Raw genomic sequence first — 17,733 nt, forward strand, 5'->3', positions numbered from 1 at the left:
AATTAGATAATTACTACATATATTATTCTTAGTGGTGTAAAAGAGTAGAATCCATGTTGACATTAATCATTCTGATAAAAGAATGCTAAAATGTTTACGTAACTTAAAGATGTCTGCATTCAGTTTGATTGAAGAGAAAATGAATGTAAATTATGTGCTCCATAAATATTTTTATGAATTCATCAGTTATCAGTATATTTCCTGCTTCCTGAACGTTACTTATCACCTGTACTTTGGTACCCATTAATATTAGCTAAGTATAAATGAGCTTGAACTTCAAGTTTCCTCAGAGGATTCTTTGGGAATGCGACAGGTAAAAAAAGAACCATTTATTAATTGTAGTTTCAGGGACATACAGAAAATGATATTAATGCACTGTGTACTTCTCAATGCATTTTATTTTCATTGTCAATCAGGATTGGAAATGATGCCTGTATTGTGCTTTTTTCATGTGCATGTGGATAGGTGATTAAGAACAGCGTATGACTGAACTGTGGCGTACACATAAATATTGCAGCGACAAATAGTTCCCCTCAATAAAGCGTCAAAGAAACTAGATTTGTTATGTATATATAATAATCTAGAGATATAACAATGCTGAATTAATTCATACTAAAACATTTCAAACATTTCTCTATTACATATATTGACTGTTCATTACATGTCTCCTCTAGGTGGATTTCTGAAATCATCCAGCATCATAATGTCGAAGCTAACTCTCTTAGCAGGTATTTACATATTTATGATATGATTATTTTTAGATGACCAGCTCTTCATTAACATGTCATACTGTTTCTCTCTGTTCATGTCTGTTTGGTTTCACTCACAGGACTGGGACTCCTCCTTACACTTCAGATAGGTACTTTAGCACTATGCATATTCATTTTGTGATCCACCTAAAGAATCCTACATATATATTAATTTATTCTTGCAAATGATGTATATGTACATTTTAAATCAAATTATTTTACTCTAATGCAAAGCACATAATTGGTGTAATATCAAATGTAGCTGAAAATAAAATTTCTCTTATAGTTGCTTCTACTAAGCTGGTGTGCTACTTTACCAACTGGTCCCAGTACAGGCCTGGCGGTGGAAAGTTCACGTCGGGGAAAGTTGATCCTTTCCTTTGCACTCATGTCATCTATACAATGGCCACCATTGGCCAAGACAACCAGATTACCACTGTTGAATGGAATGACGATATCATGTATAAGAATCTGAACAACCTGAAAAATATGTGAGTGAGACCTTACAGTGCTTAAACACTTTATTTAATATTATTGTCACTAACAGCATATTCCTGCAAACATCCAAACTGTGATATACAATTGTAAAAAAAATAATTATACAATTTATTTTTGTGATATTTGTGATGTTTATTTTAAAGGTTTACCAAAACATGGGTTTTTTTCTCTGTGTTGCAGAAATCCTGAGATGAAGACACTGCTCTCAGTCGGCGGCGTGTTCATGGGTTACAGCCCGTAGGTATCACCCGTCCATCTTGTCGTGTTTAATTAACAAGCGTGTGATATAATGGAAATACGCTACAATCCTCAACCGTACTGATCTGCTGTCAGGAAATATCGAGAATGGGAAAGTAATCGGCCCATCATATCCAAACAAAAAGATCAGACTGAACAAGCACAACAATGTCACACAAGTGAGTTGGTTTCTCCCAGGTTTATTGGGATGGTATCCAGTCCAGCCAACCGCCAGACCTTCATCCGCTCCGCGCTGGTCTTCCTCCGAGCTCATGGCTTCGATGGCCTGGATTTGGCGTGGGATTACCCTGGACATAATGGCAGCTCAACCGAAGACAAGCAGAGATTCACTGCCCTGATTCAGGTGGGGAGCTCGTTACCGATCATGTCTACCTCATTATTTCTCCTAGTATCAACATTTGTGATGTTTTTGTGTTCGTACTGCAAGTGGTTCCTCATGGTTTAATGTCAGTTGTATTGTTAAATTACACAATTTGTAGGAGCTGAGGAGAGCGATCGAGCAGGAGGCGCTAGACACCAAGAAGACCCCACTGCTGCTCTCTGCCAAAGTGGCTGCCATTAGGACCGTCATTGATATTTCATACGAGGTCGACGCAATCTCAAGGTATTGCTGAGACACCTGAGACTGGATCGGTGTACTGCTGCTCTCTGAAACTAAAAGAATCCACAATAAGTTGGCCATATTTCTAAAATTGTCACTGAACCTCTGTCTTTAAAGTGAATTAGACTTCATCAGCATCATGACCTACGACTATCACGGACCATGGGACAAGGTCACAGGACACAACAGTCCCCTTTTCAAGAGCTCGTTAGATGTGGGAAGCCATACTTATTACAACATTGTAAGAAATACAAAAAAAACACATTCAAAAAAGCTTAAGTGTGAGTTGGAATTTGGATGTGAAGGTTTCCCTCTCTCTGCTCAGGATGACTCCGTGTCCTACTGGATCGGTAAAGGGGCTCCAGCTGAGAAGTTACTCATGGGTTTCCCATCTTATGGGCGCACATTTCTCCTCAGCACTGCGGTGACAGTACCTGGTGCCCCAACCAAAGGGCCTGCTGATGCTGGCCCATACACCCGTGAGGCCGGTTACTGGTCCTATTACGAGGTGACTGTCCACAGCTTTGTCATTCATCCTTCATTCTACACCAAAGCATTTCTTATGGAAAAACATGATAGGCATAAGAATGGGTGAGAAATGATGAAAGAGATCAAAAATAGATTTTTATGAGATTTTAAAAGTTTCTAAGGAGTAATAATGACTTGAATAGTTAGTTGACAATTGTCAAATGGATGTTATAATGGTAAAAACAATATTGATGATGATGAAGGGTTGTCCGCTCCATAGATCTGCAGCTTTGTAACAGCGGCTAAAGTCGAATGGATCGATGAGCAGAGTGTTCCCTATGCCACGAAAGGAAATGTCTGGCTGGCATACGACAACAAAGAGAGCTATGCTGCCAAGGTAAAGGGAATTTTACAATTTACACCAATAAACGACAGAATTTTAGTGTGGTGATTTAGGTTTTGCATCTTATCTGGCTTTATCTATATCTTGTGATATGTCTATCATATCAGTCTGATCAGTTGAATCTTTATCTGTTCTCAGGCCCAGTGGCTCAATTCCATGAACCTTGGTGGAGCATCAGTGTGGACCCTTGACCTTGATGACTTTGAAGGATATTTCTGCTCGGATGGGACCTACCCCCTTGTTAACCATCTACGCAACTCTCTGGGTAAACAAGCTGTACTCATTTAACATGCATGGACCACTAGAGTTAGACCATAGATATTTTTTTAGACTGATTTGGAATCAGTAAATAAAGTATTATATGGGAACTATGGCTGTGTACAAGTTTTCATTAGCTGTTTTTGCAAGACTACATGTTTATGCACTTAATATGTTGCCAATTTCTTTTGAACATACCTACAACTAGTTGTAAAGAAGTTTTCACCATCTTTACGTATGTTATGTAATAATAAACTTCTGCTTCCAGGTTTTCCTCCAAAGCCAACCACCGGCTTGCCCGAAACAACTACCCCAGACCCCCTGGCCTCTTTCTGCTTTGGAAAACCTGACGGCCTGTACGCTAACCCTGCTGATGTAAGCACCTACTTCCAGTGCTTCCGTGGAAACACCTACCTGCACCACTGCCAGCCGGGCCTGGTCTATGTTGATGCATGTAAATGCTGCAACTGGCCATGAGATGGCGAAAGGGAGCACGCCATCTAATGTTTGATCAAATCAAAGTGGCCTCCTTTTCACAAGATGTAACATTTAACATTGTTTAAAATGTCTAACAATAAAATTAGCAAGAGATGCCTGAAAATGGTTAGTCACTGACACCATGAGCTTGTTTTTTACTTGCATATAAAAACAAATGCAACAATGTAAGTGCAAAAAGGGAACCTGAGGCAGTTCTAGTCCAGGCAGGAAGGCAACAGGTGTGAACTCAAGGTAAGGTGTTGGGTGTGGGGTCTTAGTAGCCAAGCCACAAGTTCCTGGTTAAATGAGTGATGAAACTCAGATGACTGCCTTAAAAAGCCTTCTGAACTCCAGCCCAGATGACTCTTCACAGGATTGTAGTTGTAAAAGCACAAGCACAAAACAGAGTGATTGACTTTATGATTTCATGAAAACAACATTCATAAAGATTTTTTGATAAACAATATGGCTTAATTTGCTTAATGTTTTTGTAACGTGGGGAATGGGCGGATCCGGAGCCCTCCGTCCTGTGTCTGGGAGGTGACCGCCCTCGGTGGAGAGTCCCCCACAAACAGCTTAGAACACCCTCCCTGGGAAGACGGGGGAAAAACACGCCATACAGACATAACGGCATGTTCACAAATACACACATCGGAACATGAAATACAAGCGGCACAAGAGGGAAAAGGGGGTTCGGGAAACACATGGGGACAGACGCAAACACAGGTACTGAGAGACACGGGGACACGTTTATCATGGCCAGGAGAGCGGCCAAGGGAGAAAACGCCCCCTGGCCTGCAGGCGCTGCAGCGGGTGGTACTCCCTCCGCCTTCGGCGCGGATCCCCCGCACACGGCGGACGCCCCAGCAACCCTCTTAGTGGGCGCGCGTCCCGTCTCCCTCTCAGAGCCGCCCGAACTCATCGGCTGCTCCGGCGTGTCAGCCCGGGAGCAGTCCATCCGGCTGCCCTCGGGGCAGGGAAGAGGCACGCCTTCTTTATCACGCCTCTTCTCCCTCACCGTCTCTCCGGAGTAGTCCGTCGGCGTTGGGCTCTCCCTCTCCGAGTGTGACGTGCCCTTGGAGTGGTCGGACGGAGGAGGGCTTACGTCATGTTCTTCCTCCTTGCTGTGGTAAGCGGTGGGGGCAGAACACTCCGACGCAGGAGGGCTGACGTCGTCTTCCCGGAATACACCGACGGCGGGGGACTCACGTCCTCCCCGTAACACTCAGTGGGAGCAGAGGTTACTGACGGGGAGTAGCTGGCTCCACCTTCCGTCTCTTCCTCTCCCGAGTCCTCACTCCTGAACTCTTCCTCGGGAGTGGTCACGCCCAACATCCCTGCACCACCAACGGGTCCTCCGGGGGGCGTGGAGATGACTTACTGGGAAACCCCCGTCTGCCAGCTGCCAGGGGAGAGGAGTCCCTCGTCTGGGAGCCGAATCCCAACCGCCAAGCTCGCTGGGCAGCCTGGCGGTAGTGCTCCGCGTTCGACTCCTCCTTTGCCTCCCGTGCGTAACGCAGCAGGGACGCACATACCGGGTCCCTCTCGAGCTCCTCCTCTGTCGCGGGAGCATCGTGGCGTGGCACAGGGAAAGAGGGGTGGTGGTATCGGCTCGCCCTCTTCCCCTTCTTGGCACAGGACGAACGTCCTGGCTTCATAACTGTTTCGGTTCGTCTTTCTGTAACGCGGGGGTGCGGGCGGAAGGACGAGGCACAGAATCCAGCTCGCACACTTAAGCGTCACTTTAATGAGTGAATGAATCAGCGCACACACAACACAAACACGAACGTGTGACACTCAGACAAAGACGAGCACGGGACACTGCGCGGACGCACATTAAATAGACGAACCACATAAACCCCAAGTGATGACGGCAGACGAGCCACAGGTGAGACTGATAATCACACACGGACACAACCGTACCCACAAAGATAAACACACGCCCAGAGAGGTGGGGTCGGGAGCTGTACCGTGACAGTTTTAGAGATATATGAGATGTTGTGACATTTAAATCATGTTCATTTAAACATTACTTGCAAGGCAACAGTGCCTTTTACAAATTGAAATTGAAATTTGCTGTTAACAGTTAATGAAATAGTAACAATGTTACAAAGGTTCACATTACAATGGGAATTGGAATTGCAGTAGAAATGGAATTACAGTAATCAAAATGAGATGTTGTAAAGGCATGAGCCAGTATTTTTGCATATTTTGTGTTCAGCAAATGGCAATGGTGAGTTATACCAGTGGGAAACCACAGAATCATAATTATATCAGTTTATCAATTAGACCCAATTACAAGTTTAAATTGTATATGAACACATATCAAATAAAGATATGTCAATTTATATTATATAACAGCCTCCGTGTAACCACAAATTACAGACAATCCATGTAAATAATATATTGACAACGAAGCACTGAGTTATCCCAATGGTTACAACCGTGACCGTTATCATTATTACATCCTCTATGAGCATGACATAAATGTGACAAAGTAGTATTATTAAAATATCATTAGACCCCGTGATGATTACATGTACAAAACATGTTAGTTGGATCTACAGTATAGCATATTTTACCTTTGACTAAGATTCAATATAAAAATCTTCTATCTCAGATGCATGCTGGAAATCTGAGGGCCAAACTGTGATGGCTGAATGACTGGGTAGGAACATTTATAAAATAACAGCTTGTGGAGATCCTAGTATGCAGTGGTTAATACCTACCGAAATGTGTGTATGGACGTACAACCAGTGAACTAACGAGAGAGCTCTGGGTGTCCAGTACTCACTGGTGTATGTGGGAAGTGAAGGCGAGCACTGTAAATTGGGAGGGAACGAGAGCTAAGGACTGATATCAGGCAAACTCCTTGTGCAATATTAGGTGTATACGTACAAAAAGGGCTGGTCTGCACCACCATATGGGGATGTTTATATAATCAATAGGAATCGGAATCAAAATCAGAATCAGGACAAGGGACATTTAAGTGAAAAGGGGACAATTAGGGACAAATAAGGGACAATTAGGTAAAAAAGAACAAATGAGAAAAGAGGCAGACGTACAAGAGAAGAGGACCTGTAGTGAAGACAACCTCTGGTGGCACTGCCCAGAGCGGTCTTGACACGGTCTTAAACATTCCATCATGTGTTATCTGCGTGGTGTGTTATCTTCTGGTTGGCCAAATGCAGCCAAAATTCAGTCTTTTCTTTGTTCTTTAATAAATGATTTTGTATTGAATTGCTATTGAATTATAAAATGGGACTGAGTATTCTTTGAATGCAGGAAAAGTTTTCAAAGCATGTCTTTTTCAAACTGTGTTTTTAAATTAAAATATTTAATCAAGTAATTTCACTTTTATTGTATTGTAACTGCAAGTCTTTCTTTACAGTTTTGACAGAAGAAGAGATAAGTCGGTAAACAATACATTAATCAAACACCTTGGCTGTCCACCTAGCTGAAAGTACACCATTAATCACAACACCTTCAGGCACAACAAGCACAGCTAGCAAGCAAAAACAATTAGTCATGAGTATTCTGTTTATTAATCCACCTGGGCAATTTTTCAGTGCCGATTCTGAGAGATGTTTAGCCTCAGGGAAGATGTGCTTGATGTGATTTCAGGCTTACTATTACTGTACAAGGGACACGGATCCATGCGACAGAGCAAATGCTACAGAACAAAGCCATCAGGTGTGCAGAGGGCCTGCTATCTGAAGTGAATGTGTGCTGGAATGTCTAACTTTCCTCCATTACTCTGGCCTGGGATTCAAGACATGACAAAATATGGATTCATATGAGTGGGCCACTGTTTCGTCCACGAAGCTCCTTGTGTCTTCCGAGGCTACGAATGCTGGAAAAACATGAATATTCAATGATTTTTAATAGCTTGATTTAAATGATTTTTTTCAATGAATATTAATAGCTGGTTCATTTAAAACCTCTGTGGTAACTAGTTCTCCGGGCCAGTTCATTCCACCCACTTTCAGCAGCGAGGACATGAAATTGAATTGTGTACTCTTAAGCAAGGCAGCGCTCTTGATTTAGTCTGAGAAGTTCTTCCCTCCAAGCAAGCAGATGATCAGAGACTTCCTGAAAGTATCTTACTTTTGTCAAAACGCTGACAGTTGATGACACATGGCCTTTGCCTTAATCCAAGGCTTCCCCAGTCAGCAGAGAGATATCAAAAGAAATCTTGCTTGCATCAGTAGCATAGCAGGTCTGTGGGAGCACTGAAAAGTGAGTTGAACTGCATTAAAACTCCTGATGAAGCATCAAACTTTTCTGGAGGTGCTAAGTAAGCAGAAGGGTTAGGCAGGCATTTGCCTGTCTGATAGCAGTGAGCTCCCGTAGTGCAGTGGCAACCTGTAGAGCATTACACTCCTGTAGAGTGGTGGTAACCTGTAGAGTAGTGATCTGTAGAGTGGTGGTAACCTGTAGAGTGGTGATCTGTAGAGTGGTGGTAACCTGTAGAGTGGTGATCTGTAGAGTGGTGGTGATCTGTAGAGTGGTGATCTGTAGAGTGGTGGTAACCTGTAGAGTGGTGATCTGTAGAGTGGTGGTAAGCTGTAGAGTGGTAATCTGTAGAGTGGTGGTCACTTGTAGAGTGGTGATAACCTGTAGAGTGGTGGTGATCTGTAGAATGGTGATAACTTATAGAGTGGTGGTGATCTGTAGAGTGATGAGCTCCTATAGAGTGGTCATAATCTGTAATGTGATGAGTTCCTGTAGAGCAGTGATAATCTGTGAAGTGATGAGCTCCAGTAGACTGGTGAAAAATTGTAGAGTGGTAGTATTTTGTCAATGGTGATCTGTAGAGTGGTGGTAACCTGTAGAGTAGTGGTGATCTGTAGAGTGGTGGTAACCTGTAGAGTGGTGGTGATGTGTAGAGTGGTGATAACCTGTAGAGTGGTGGTGATCTGTAGAGTGGTGGTAACCTGTAGAGTGGTGGTGATCTGTAGAGTGGTGGTAACCTGTAGAGTAGTGGTGATCTGTAGAGTGGTGGTAACCTGTAGAATGGTGGTGATCTGTAGAGTGGTGGTAACCTGTAGAGTGGTGGTGATCTGTAGAGTGGTGGTAACCTGTAGAGTGGTGGTAACCTGTAGAGTGGTGGTGATGTGTAGGGGTGTATTCAACTAAGGATTTTCATAGTCGAATCTGATTCGTCAGCTTTTCCCTTTAGTCGACTAATAGTCGAATCGGGTTTATTTTTATTTTTTTTATTTAGAGCACCTTAAACGGGATCCCGTTCTCATTCAGGACTTTTTTCCTCTTCAAAGTAAAAACCTAAAACACTCAGATAATTGAATAAACACGCTAGGTTGGCTTTATTACCGTCAGTGCGCATTGCACATATCGAACTGTCAGACAGGCACTGTGCAAAATGTCAAAAAATATTTTAAATAAAATATGCCTGCCTGAAAATATAAAAAAATTGCTACACAACAGCAAAAAAGTATAAGGAAAGGTTCAAGTAACGGGGTTTAAAAGCAAACAGCATCAAAAAATGTTTATAGGCCTACTTGCCGAGACGCACCGCGACGAGACGACACGACCGAAACAACAAAAAGTTTTTTTTTCACCTTACACGTGTTAAATGGTATGCCATGTTGGTTGTTGTCGTGCGAAATGAAAGACGTTGATGACATAACTTGCACTTTACTTTGTTTGATTCATCTTTATCTTTTTCAAAATACTTTTGAAGTTTTTTAGTAGCCGTTATAATCTCGGCAGATGCTGCGTATTGTGTTGCGTGTTCAGCTCCGCTCGTTTGGATTGTGCAACTGCAGGGTGTGATTTATTAATGTGTAGTAAGGAAGATGTCTATTGTTAATGCGCAAACATCATTTTTAAATATTTATTAACAGAAATTAGGATGATTTTATTTGACAAAAGGCTATATATAACGAAAACAAAGACATTTCATGTAACAACTAATGCTTAGCAGCATCCTTGGGCACCTCCATGCAGTTAGAATGGTACATTCGACTATGACGTTCATAGTCGACTAGGGGGCCTAGTCGACTATAGTCGAATCAGCGACTATTGCAGGTCACCCCTAGTGATGTGTAGAGTGGTGATAACCTGTAGAGTGGTGGTGATCTGTAGAGTGGTGGTAACCTGTAGAGTGGTGGTAACCTGTAGAGTGGTGGTGATCTGTAGAGTGGTGGTAACCTGTAGAGTGGTGGTAATCTGTAGAGTGGTGATAACCTGTAGAGTAGTGGTAACCTGTAGAGTGGTGGTCACTTGTAGAGTGGTGGTCACTTGTAGAGTGGCGATAACCTGTAGAGTGGTGGTAACCTGTAGAGTGGTGGTGATGTGTAGAGTGGTGATAACCTGTAGAGTGGTGGTGATCTGTAGAGTGGTGGTAACCTGTAAAGTGGTGGTAACCTGTAGAGTGGTGGTGATCTGTAGAGTGGTGGTAACCTGTAGAGTGGTGGTAACCTGTAGAGTGGTGGTGATGTGTAGAGTGGTGATAACCTGTAGAGTGGTGGTGATCTGTAGAGTGGTGATAACCTGTAGAGTAGTGGTAACCTGTAGAGTGGTGGTCACTTGTAGAGTGGTGGTCACTTGTAGAGTGGCGATAACCTGTAGAGTGGTGGTAACCTGTAGAGTGGTGGTCACTTGTAGAGTGGTGATAACCTGTAGAGTGGTGATAGCCTGTAGAGTGGTGGTCACTTGTAGAGTGGTGATAACCTGTAGAGTGGTGGTAACCTGTAGAGTGGTGGTCACTTGTAGAGTGGTGGTCACTTGTAGAGTGGTGATAACCTGTAGAGTGGTGGTGATCTGTAGAGTGGTGAAAACCTGTAGAGTGATGGTGATCTGTAGAGTGGTGATAACCTGTAGAGTGGTGGTAACCTGTAGAGTGGTGGTCACTTGTAGAGTGGTGATAACCTGTAGAGTTGTGGTAACCTGTAGAGTGGTGGTCACTTGTAGAGTGGGTGGTGATCTGTAGAGTGGTGGTAACCTGTAGAGTGGTGGTCACTTGTAGAGTGGGTGGTGATCTGTAGAGTGGTGGTGATCTGTAGAGTGGTGATAACCTGTAGAGTGGTGGTCACTTGTAGAGTGGGTGGTGATAACCTTTAGAGTGGTGGTAATCTGTAGAGTGGTGATAACCTGTAGAGTGGTGGTGATGTGTAGAGTGGTGGTAATCTGTAGAGTGGTGGTGATCTGTAAAGTGGTGATGATCTGTAGAGTGGTGATAAACTGTAGAGTGGTGGTCACTTGTAGAGTGGTGATAACCTGTAGAGTGGTGGTGATCTGTAGAGTGGTGGTGATCTTATAGAGTGATGGTGATCTGTAGAGTGGTTGTGATCTGTAGAGTGGTGGCAACCTGTAAGCTGGTGGTCACTTGTAGAGTGGTGATAACCTGTAGAGTGGTGGTGATCTGTAGAGTGATGGTAACCTGTAAAGTGGTGGTAACCTGTAGAGTGGTGGTGATCTGTAGAGTGATGGTAACCTGTAAAGTGGTGGTAACTTGTAGAGTGGTGATAACCTATATAGTGGTGGTGATGTGTAGAGGGGCAGTAACCTGTAGAGTGGTGGTAACCTGTAAAGTTTTCAGCTGTAGAGAGGTGATAATCTGATGAGTGTGATCACGTGATGAGTTCCTGTAGAGCATTGGTAATCTGTAAAGCGGCAAGATCCATTAGAGTGGTGGTGATCTGTAGAGTGATGAGCTCCTATAGAGTGGTCATAATCTGTAATGTGATGAGTTCCTGTAGAGCAGTCATAATCTGTGAAGTGATTAGCTCCAGTAGACTGGTGAATAATTGTAGAGAGGTAGTATTTTGTCAAGTGATTAGCTCCTGTAGTCTTCTGAGATACTGTCATCTCTAACAGTGTTCTGTAATAATGATTGCCCAGTGAGACAATTAAGACCATGTGCCATTTATTCATAATGGGGCAAACAGATTCCAAATCACAGCACATTTATAAGAAGATAGTCCAAGAAAACATCTAAGAACATCAAAAATCTGGTGTAGAAAAATAACAAAGCAAACACAGCCAAACTGGAGTTCCAATAACACAAAATAAGGCTAAGTCCAAGGTCAATACTATAAATCAATAACCACAGAGGAAATATTTATAATTTATAATTACACTCCAGTTGGGGCATGACTTTTCACTGGGGTGTAGGCTGAGTAGGTTTATAAAGATATGTAATGAGGGGTAAATGAGGAAAAGAAAAAGAAAAAAGTGAAGTCCAGTAACATCAAGGTCACGGGTTTGAATCCCAGTGAGCACACCTGCCGGCATACTGATAAATATATGTATGTCATTCTGTATGTGAGTATTTAACAAATGTGAAAGGGACACATTAGAATTCAGGTGATGCCTCCCCCTGGTGGTGTGTGTGAATGGGCTGCTGGAAACCAGTGTGACAAGGCAATGGAATATCAGGATTATCTAAAATTGTGTGACTTCTTCTTACGGCTGTGTTATTTTCAATTCGTTTATTCTAAAAATAATTTTTCTATATACATTTATTAACCACTTTTTAATATGTTTTTTATAAATGGGCTGACGTTATGATTAGTTTCAGAATCATAGTCTATTTATAGCCCTGCACAAGGTCCACCACAACCACATGAGGTCAAATACAACCACACAAGGTCAATCACAACCACACAAGGTCAAATACAACCACACAAGGTCAATCACAACCACACAAGGTCAAATACAACCACACAATGTCAACCACCCTCTACTCATTACTATACTTTGTTAATATAATGTCAGATAATATATATTTTTATGGATGTCTACTAGCAGATATGGCACGCAGTATTCCAAAAGGTTTTAAAAAAGCACAATATTCTGGTCTGTTTTAGACAAGGGTCAGACCTTACAGGACATGAATGCTAATCTTGAAACACGTTTTCATGTTAGCCAGAATAAATTATAGTTGCACAATTGAAGCAATTCAGGTCTTTGAAAAAATAACACGGTAATGCAAATCTTCTGCATCTCCTATTAAATGTGTGCTAAATAAGGCTGCCTAATCTTCACCAACTGTATAATAATAAAACAATACTGTACATAAAAATGGATTAACTAGAGCAAGAGCTAAATACTTCCTGGATCATTAGAGCAATTCCACTACATTAATTGTCCTGCATTAATAAATAACATGATAAGTTAAGTTATATAAGTTTCTGGTTTAAAATGTGCAACTGTCAGCTTGTAGATAAAAAAAATATTATATTAAAGATAAAGAGCATAAATTCAAAAACTTTATTAATGACTCACATACAATCTTTGGATTCCTTAAGTCAGAGATTCCTATACTGCAATAAAAATGTGTAATTGAAAATAATTTTAAAGTCTCCAGCAGTTAATCTTCATATGATTAAATTGCTGATTGTTCTTTACACTGTGATATTTCCTTTAATTTTTTTATTTAAAAAATTAAATATAGTTGAGGTTTAACAAACACAGGTTTTACAAACACAAACATAGAACAAAACCAAAATGTTTTATATGAATTTTCACTTGCTATTCTTCACATACATAAATAAATACATTTTTGAGATTTTCTTAAACTTTGTCTATTCAACTAAATGTTTGATAATTATACAGTCAGCCCCACATGTTTTTCCACAATTAGGAATTCAGTTTAAATGCTATATGTATTACATGTGTTATAATGCACACTGCTTTTATGTCATCAGGTATTCCCCTTTCAAAGGTTCAAAGACAGGACAGAATTTTGCACTCTGACAGCAAGCTATAATCGAGTCTGTTGAGTCCACAGTTTACAGTAGATATCATATCTCTGTATGTCCTAATAAACTTTTCATCTCTTATCTGATTAGAGGACTCCAGTCAAAGCAGTTGGTTATTTAAACTCAGTGGTCTTAGGGTTTGCTGGCCTTTGTGCACACAAAGTACTAAAGGCAGTTTTAGTGCCTTGAAGTAAAATACCATTTCAAAGGTTCAAGATTGGTCGTCTCAAAATGTCCAAGTTTACGCTTCTAGCAGGTATTTTAAATTATTCTTTGGTTGCAAGACTCTCTCTTGATATTTGATTAATTACACTGTTTACCATTTTCTGACCTGACGCTTCCATTTTGACTAGGCTTGTGCCTGGTGCTGTGTCATTTCAGTGAGTAACAGAGGATTTATATTTCCATATCAGTTTTCATGTGTTGAACATTTTCCAGCTTAACTTAATGGATTTCTGTCTTTATTATGCAGCATATTCCGAGGAACTGGGATGTTATTTCACCAATTGGTCCCAGTACCGACCTGGTATTGGGAAGTACATGCCTTCCAATGTGGATCCCTTTCTCTGCACCCATCTGTTCTATGCCTTTGCTATGATTAACTATGCTAATGAGATTGTCACATATGAATGGAATGACGAGACCCTTTATGCCGCATTCAATGACTTAAAGAGCAAGTATGTATGATAAGCAGATTCACAAATGTTTAGCCTTTGATGAAGGTTGTAATTTTTCAATTAGCAAACACTATAACCAATAAATTAAATTAGCAATTTACCTTAGCAATACCAATTAAATATGAAACAGTGTATTTACCATATTTCCTTAATCCATTCAGGAATCCTGCTCTTATAACTCTTTTGGCTGTTGGTGGATGGAATTTTGGCTCAACCCAGTGAGTACATTATGAATTCTATCACTTCACAAATAACCGTAAAGTACCTTTATTTAATCTGGAACAGGTAAGCAGATTACATGCTTATTTAATATACAATGCAACTCATTTACATGGTAAAAAATCAATCTCAGGTTCTCCATCATGGTGTCCTCTGCTGAAAACCGTCAAAAGTTCATCCAGTCCACCATCAAGTTTTTGAGGACACATGGATTTGATGGTCTGGACTTGGACTGGGAATACCCAGGTTCCAGAGGCAGTCCTCCAGAGGACAAACAGAGGTTCAGCTTGTTGTGTAAGGTAGGTCTGATAACTCAACCTTAGTCTCTAAACCAGGGGTGCCCACAAGTTTTCATGACCAAGTCAGAAAGATCTACCTCACCCCGAGTGTAAATTGTTGACGGGGGGGGTCGACCGTAAATTGTTAATTGTTACTGGGGCGGTGTATATACCGTCAGTGCAGATGGACAATAGCCTATCATTCATCCACTACTTTTTAATGTCATGCGATCTACCCACATTCCTTCGCGATCGACAGACACTTCCTTCGCGATCGACCGGTTGATCGTGATTGACGTAATGGGCACCCCTGCTCTAAACTGTGTTCATTTAAGTGTACGATAACATTCCTGTTGTTATTCTCATCTGCTACCTGGTTAATTTGTTCAGGAACTGTTGGAAGCTTATGAGGCTGAGAGCCAAGCTACTGGGCTCCCTAGACTCAGGGTTACTGCTGCCGTATCAGCCGGCAAAGGGACAATTGATGCTGGATATGAAATAGCTGAGATTGGCAAGTAGGTGGTGAACTAACATAATTCACAGACACGGTACTTTATACAGATTTAAATCTATAAATACAGATTCAAATCTATAAATAATTACAATATTGGTGAGTAAAGAATCAAAACAGCTGCAGAGACTTTGTTCACTCTTCATGACATAACATGGAGTCTGAAACTCTAGGTATCTTGACATCATCAACGTTATGACCTATGATTTCCACGGAACCTGGGAGAGATTTACAGGACACCACAGTCCCCTCTATCAGGGGTCTAAGGATGAAGGAGATCTCATTTACTTCAACACGGTGAGAACTCTGTCAGGAATGAAGTTTTTCCAATAGGACCCATGTCTTGATTTAAATATCCTTCGCTCAGTTTAGTGCTTAACAGATTCACTTATTAGCAGCATCAGAGTGTCATCAAATATTTTTAACTTTACCTACTCCCACCCAATCCTGAATTGACGTTCGCTCCTCATGTTAAGGATTATGCCATGAGGTACTGGAAGGATAACGGTACCCCTGTGGAGAAACTGAGAATGGGGTTTGCCACATATGGCCGTACCTTCCGTCTGACATCGTCAGATAGTGGAGTGGGAGCTCCAGCCAGTGGACCTGCATCTGCTGGCGTCTACACCAGAGAGGCTGGTTTCTGGGCCTACTACGAGGTACTTGGCAAAATGACCGCAAAATGGTTTGAAGTAACATTTTTCTCCCAAGCAATTTCTTCATGATGTTTCTTCCCCATAGATCTGTGGCTTCCTTGAGGGGACTAAACTTGAGTGGATTGAGGATCAGAAATCACCCTATGCCACCAAAGGTGGTGAATGGGTTGGCTTTGACACCAAAGAGAGCTATGAAACCAAGGTACCTTACAGTTTACATAGCAGGAATTGACCTTTAGTGTAATATAAATGGCATTGAAAATATACTTACACATATTTTCCATAGGAAGAACATTTTAATAAAAAATAAGTGCCCTAATCAAATTATTCATATATATTTTCAACGTCCATTTTCTAGCATCCTGACTGCTTATCTCATTCTCCTGCATAGGTCCGCTATCTGCAGGAGAACAAGTTTGGAGGGGCTTTCGTCTGGGCTCTGGATCTGGATGACTTTGCTGGTCAATTCTGTGGACAGGGGAACCATCCTCTCATGAGCCACCTGAGAAACCTACTGGACATCAGTAAATTAATTAGATATTTTCTTTTCTGTAATATCTGTCTGATTTTTGTTCTACAAAGACAAAAATACTGCGTTCTTGATTTCTCACAACTGAATATGTTTTTTCAGAAGTGCCTCCAACGCCGCCACCACGACCCACCACCACACGCGACCCTAACGAGCCGACCACCCTAAAAACCACCACGACCACTACAACTACCACATATGAGCCCAAACCAGGATTCTGTAATGGAAAACCAGATGGAATGTACCCTAATCCCGATGATGCCAACAAATATTATGATTGCATTCGTGGTGATACCTACACCAGGAATTGTGGATCCGGCACAGTATTCAATGACAGTTGTAAGTGCTGTGCCTGGACTTCTCATTAAACTCTAGCTAATATACGAATGATTCCAACATACTCCACCTAAGCATGTTGGTTGTCTCACCCCCGCCTCCTTTTTTGTAGCTTTTTCAGAATATTTGCATCGTAGGCGCTTGTAATTTTTTTGGTGTGTAAATAAAGCATTACATAAAAAATAAGGTGTACACTTCTGATTTTATTGCATTTGTATACATTACCAAAATAGTCAATTTACATTGGGCCAATAAAACCAGATTAATTGCCAGTTAAATTAATGCATTATATCATTTACATTTACATTTATGGCATTTGGCAGACACCCTTATCCAGAGCGACTTACATTTTTATCTCATTTTTATACAAGTGAGCAATTGAGGGTTAAGGGCCTTGCTCCTGGGCACCTCAGTCATGGCCTCAGGTCACAAGACCAGTTCCCTACCACCAGGCCATGACTGCCCTCAAAACATCAGTGGATTATGCTGCATTGTGTGTATATGTATATATATATAATGGCCAATGACACATACACTCTTGAGGCTTCTCTGGTGATTTCATTTGTGAGTCAGTTGGTGGAGTTGGCCCACACATTTAGCATTTTTCTGCTTCAGTGATCTGGCCCAATGACTAGATCTGACCCCAGGAAGCGCCATGGACACAACTTCAAAGGAGGGGCATTGCATTAGGCCTCCATCTTTTATATGTCTCGACAGAACTAGCATTTATCATGCGTGAGCTATAGACACTTTAAAATTCAGAAAATCCTTCTCTCCCAGTCCTGAAATTCTATGAAGATGCCAGGCATTTACAATGGTCACAACAAATAAAAGACTTTTGACATGTACCACCTTTTGATCTTGCATCTATAGAGATATATTAAGACATCGGTCCATGAGACATCGGTCCATGAGATCTACTAGTCCCATGTGCTTTTTATGCACCCATACTATCCTACTGAAAATGTCCCTGGGACATTGGCTATGTTTCTTCCTTGCTCTGGGCTAACCCCTTGGGCACTGGCCAGTGCAGGAGGAAGCGATGTGGATCGCAATCAAAATCAAACTTCATTTATATAGCAACTTT

General features: G+C 41.6%; 2 protein-coding genes across 3 annotated transcripts; both read left to right on the top strand.

Annotated features, from left to right (window-relative positions):
- Nucleotides 1–698: 698 nt before the first annotated feature.
- On the top strand, nt 699–3,722 carry LOC143513131 (acidic mammalian chitinase-like). Of its 2 annotated transcripts, XM_077004179.1 has the most exons (11): nt 699–728; nt 830–859; nt 1,036–1,240; nt 1,428–1,484; nt 1,683–1,848; nt 1,985–2,109; nt 2,224–2,347; nt 2,432–2,614; nt 2,855–2,971; nt 3,116–3,242; nt 3,504–3,722. In XM_077004179.1, the coding sequence occupies exons 1-11, from the start codon at nt 704–706 to the stop codon at nt 3,710–3,712; spliced, it is 1,368 nt and encodes a 455-aa protein (XP_076860294.1). In that variant the 5' UTR covers nt 699–703; the 3' UTR covers nt 3,713–3,722. The 2 variants fall into 2 exon arrangements, with proteins under 2 accessions (XP_076860294.1, XP_076860304.1); XM_077004189.1 differs by lacking the exon at nt 699–728 and having other exon boundaries at nt 1,080–1,240.
- Nucleotides 3,723–13,671: 9,949 nt separating this feature from the next.
- LOC143527043 (acidic mammalian chitinase-like) lies at nt 13,672–16,678 on the top strand. Its single transcript, XM_077021947.1, has 11 exons — nt 13,672–13,696; nt 13,794–13,820; nt 13,913–14,117; nt 14,279–14,335; nt 14,470–14,635; nt 15,005–15,129; nt 15,299–15,422; nt 15,602–15,784; nt 15,867–15,983; nt 16,173–16,305; nt 16,413–16,678. The coding sequence occupies exons 1-11, from the start codon at nt 13,672–13,674 to the stop codon at nt 16,676–16,678; spliced, it is 1,428 nt and encodes a 475-aa protein (XP_076878062.1).
- Nucleotides 16,679–17,733: the final 1,055 nt, after the last annotated feature.

Source organism: Brachyhypopomus gauderio, chromosome 1 (genome assembly GCF_052324685.1).
Source record: "Brachyhypopomus gauderio isolate BG-103 chromosome 1, BGAUD_0.2, whole genome shotgun sequence".
NCBI lineage: Eukaryota > Metazoa > Chordata > Actinopteri > Gymnotiformes > Hypopomidae > Brachyhypopomus > Brachyhypopomus gauderio.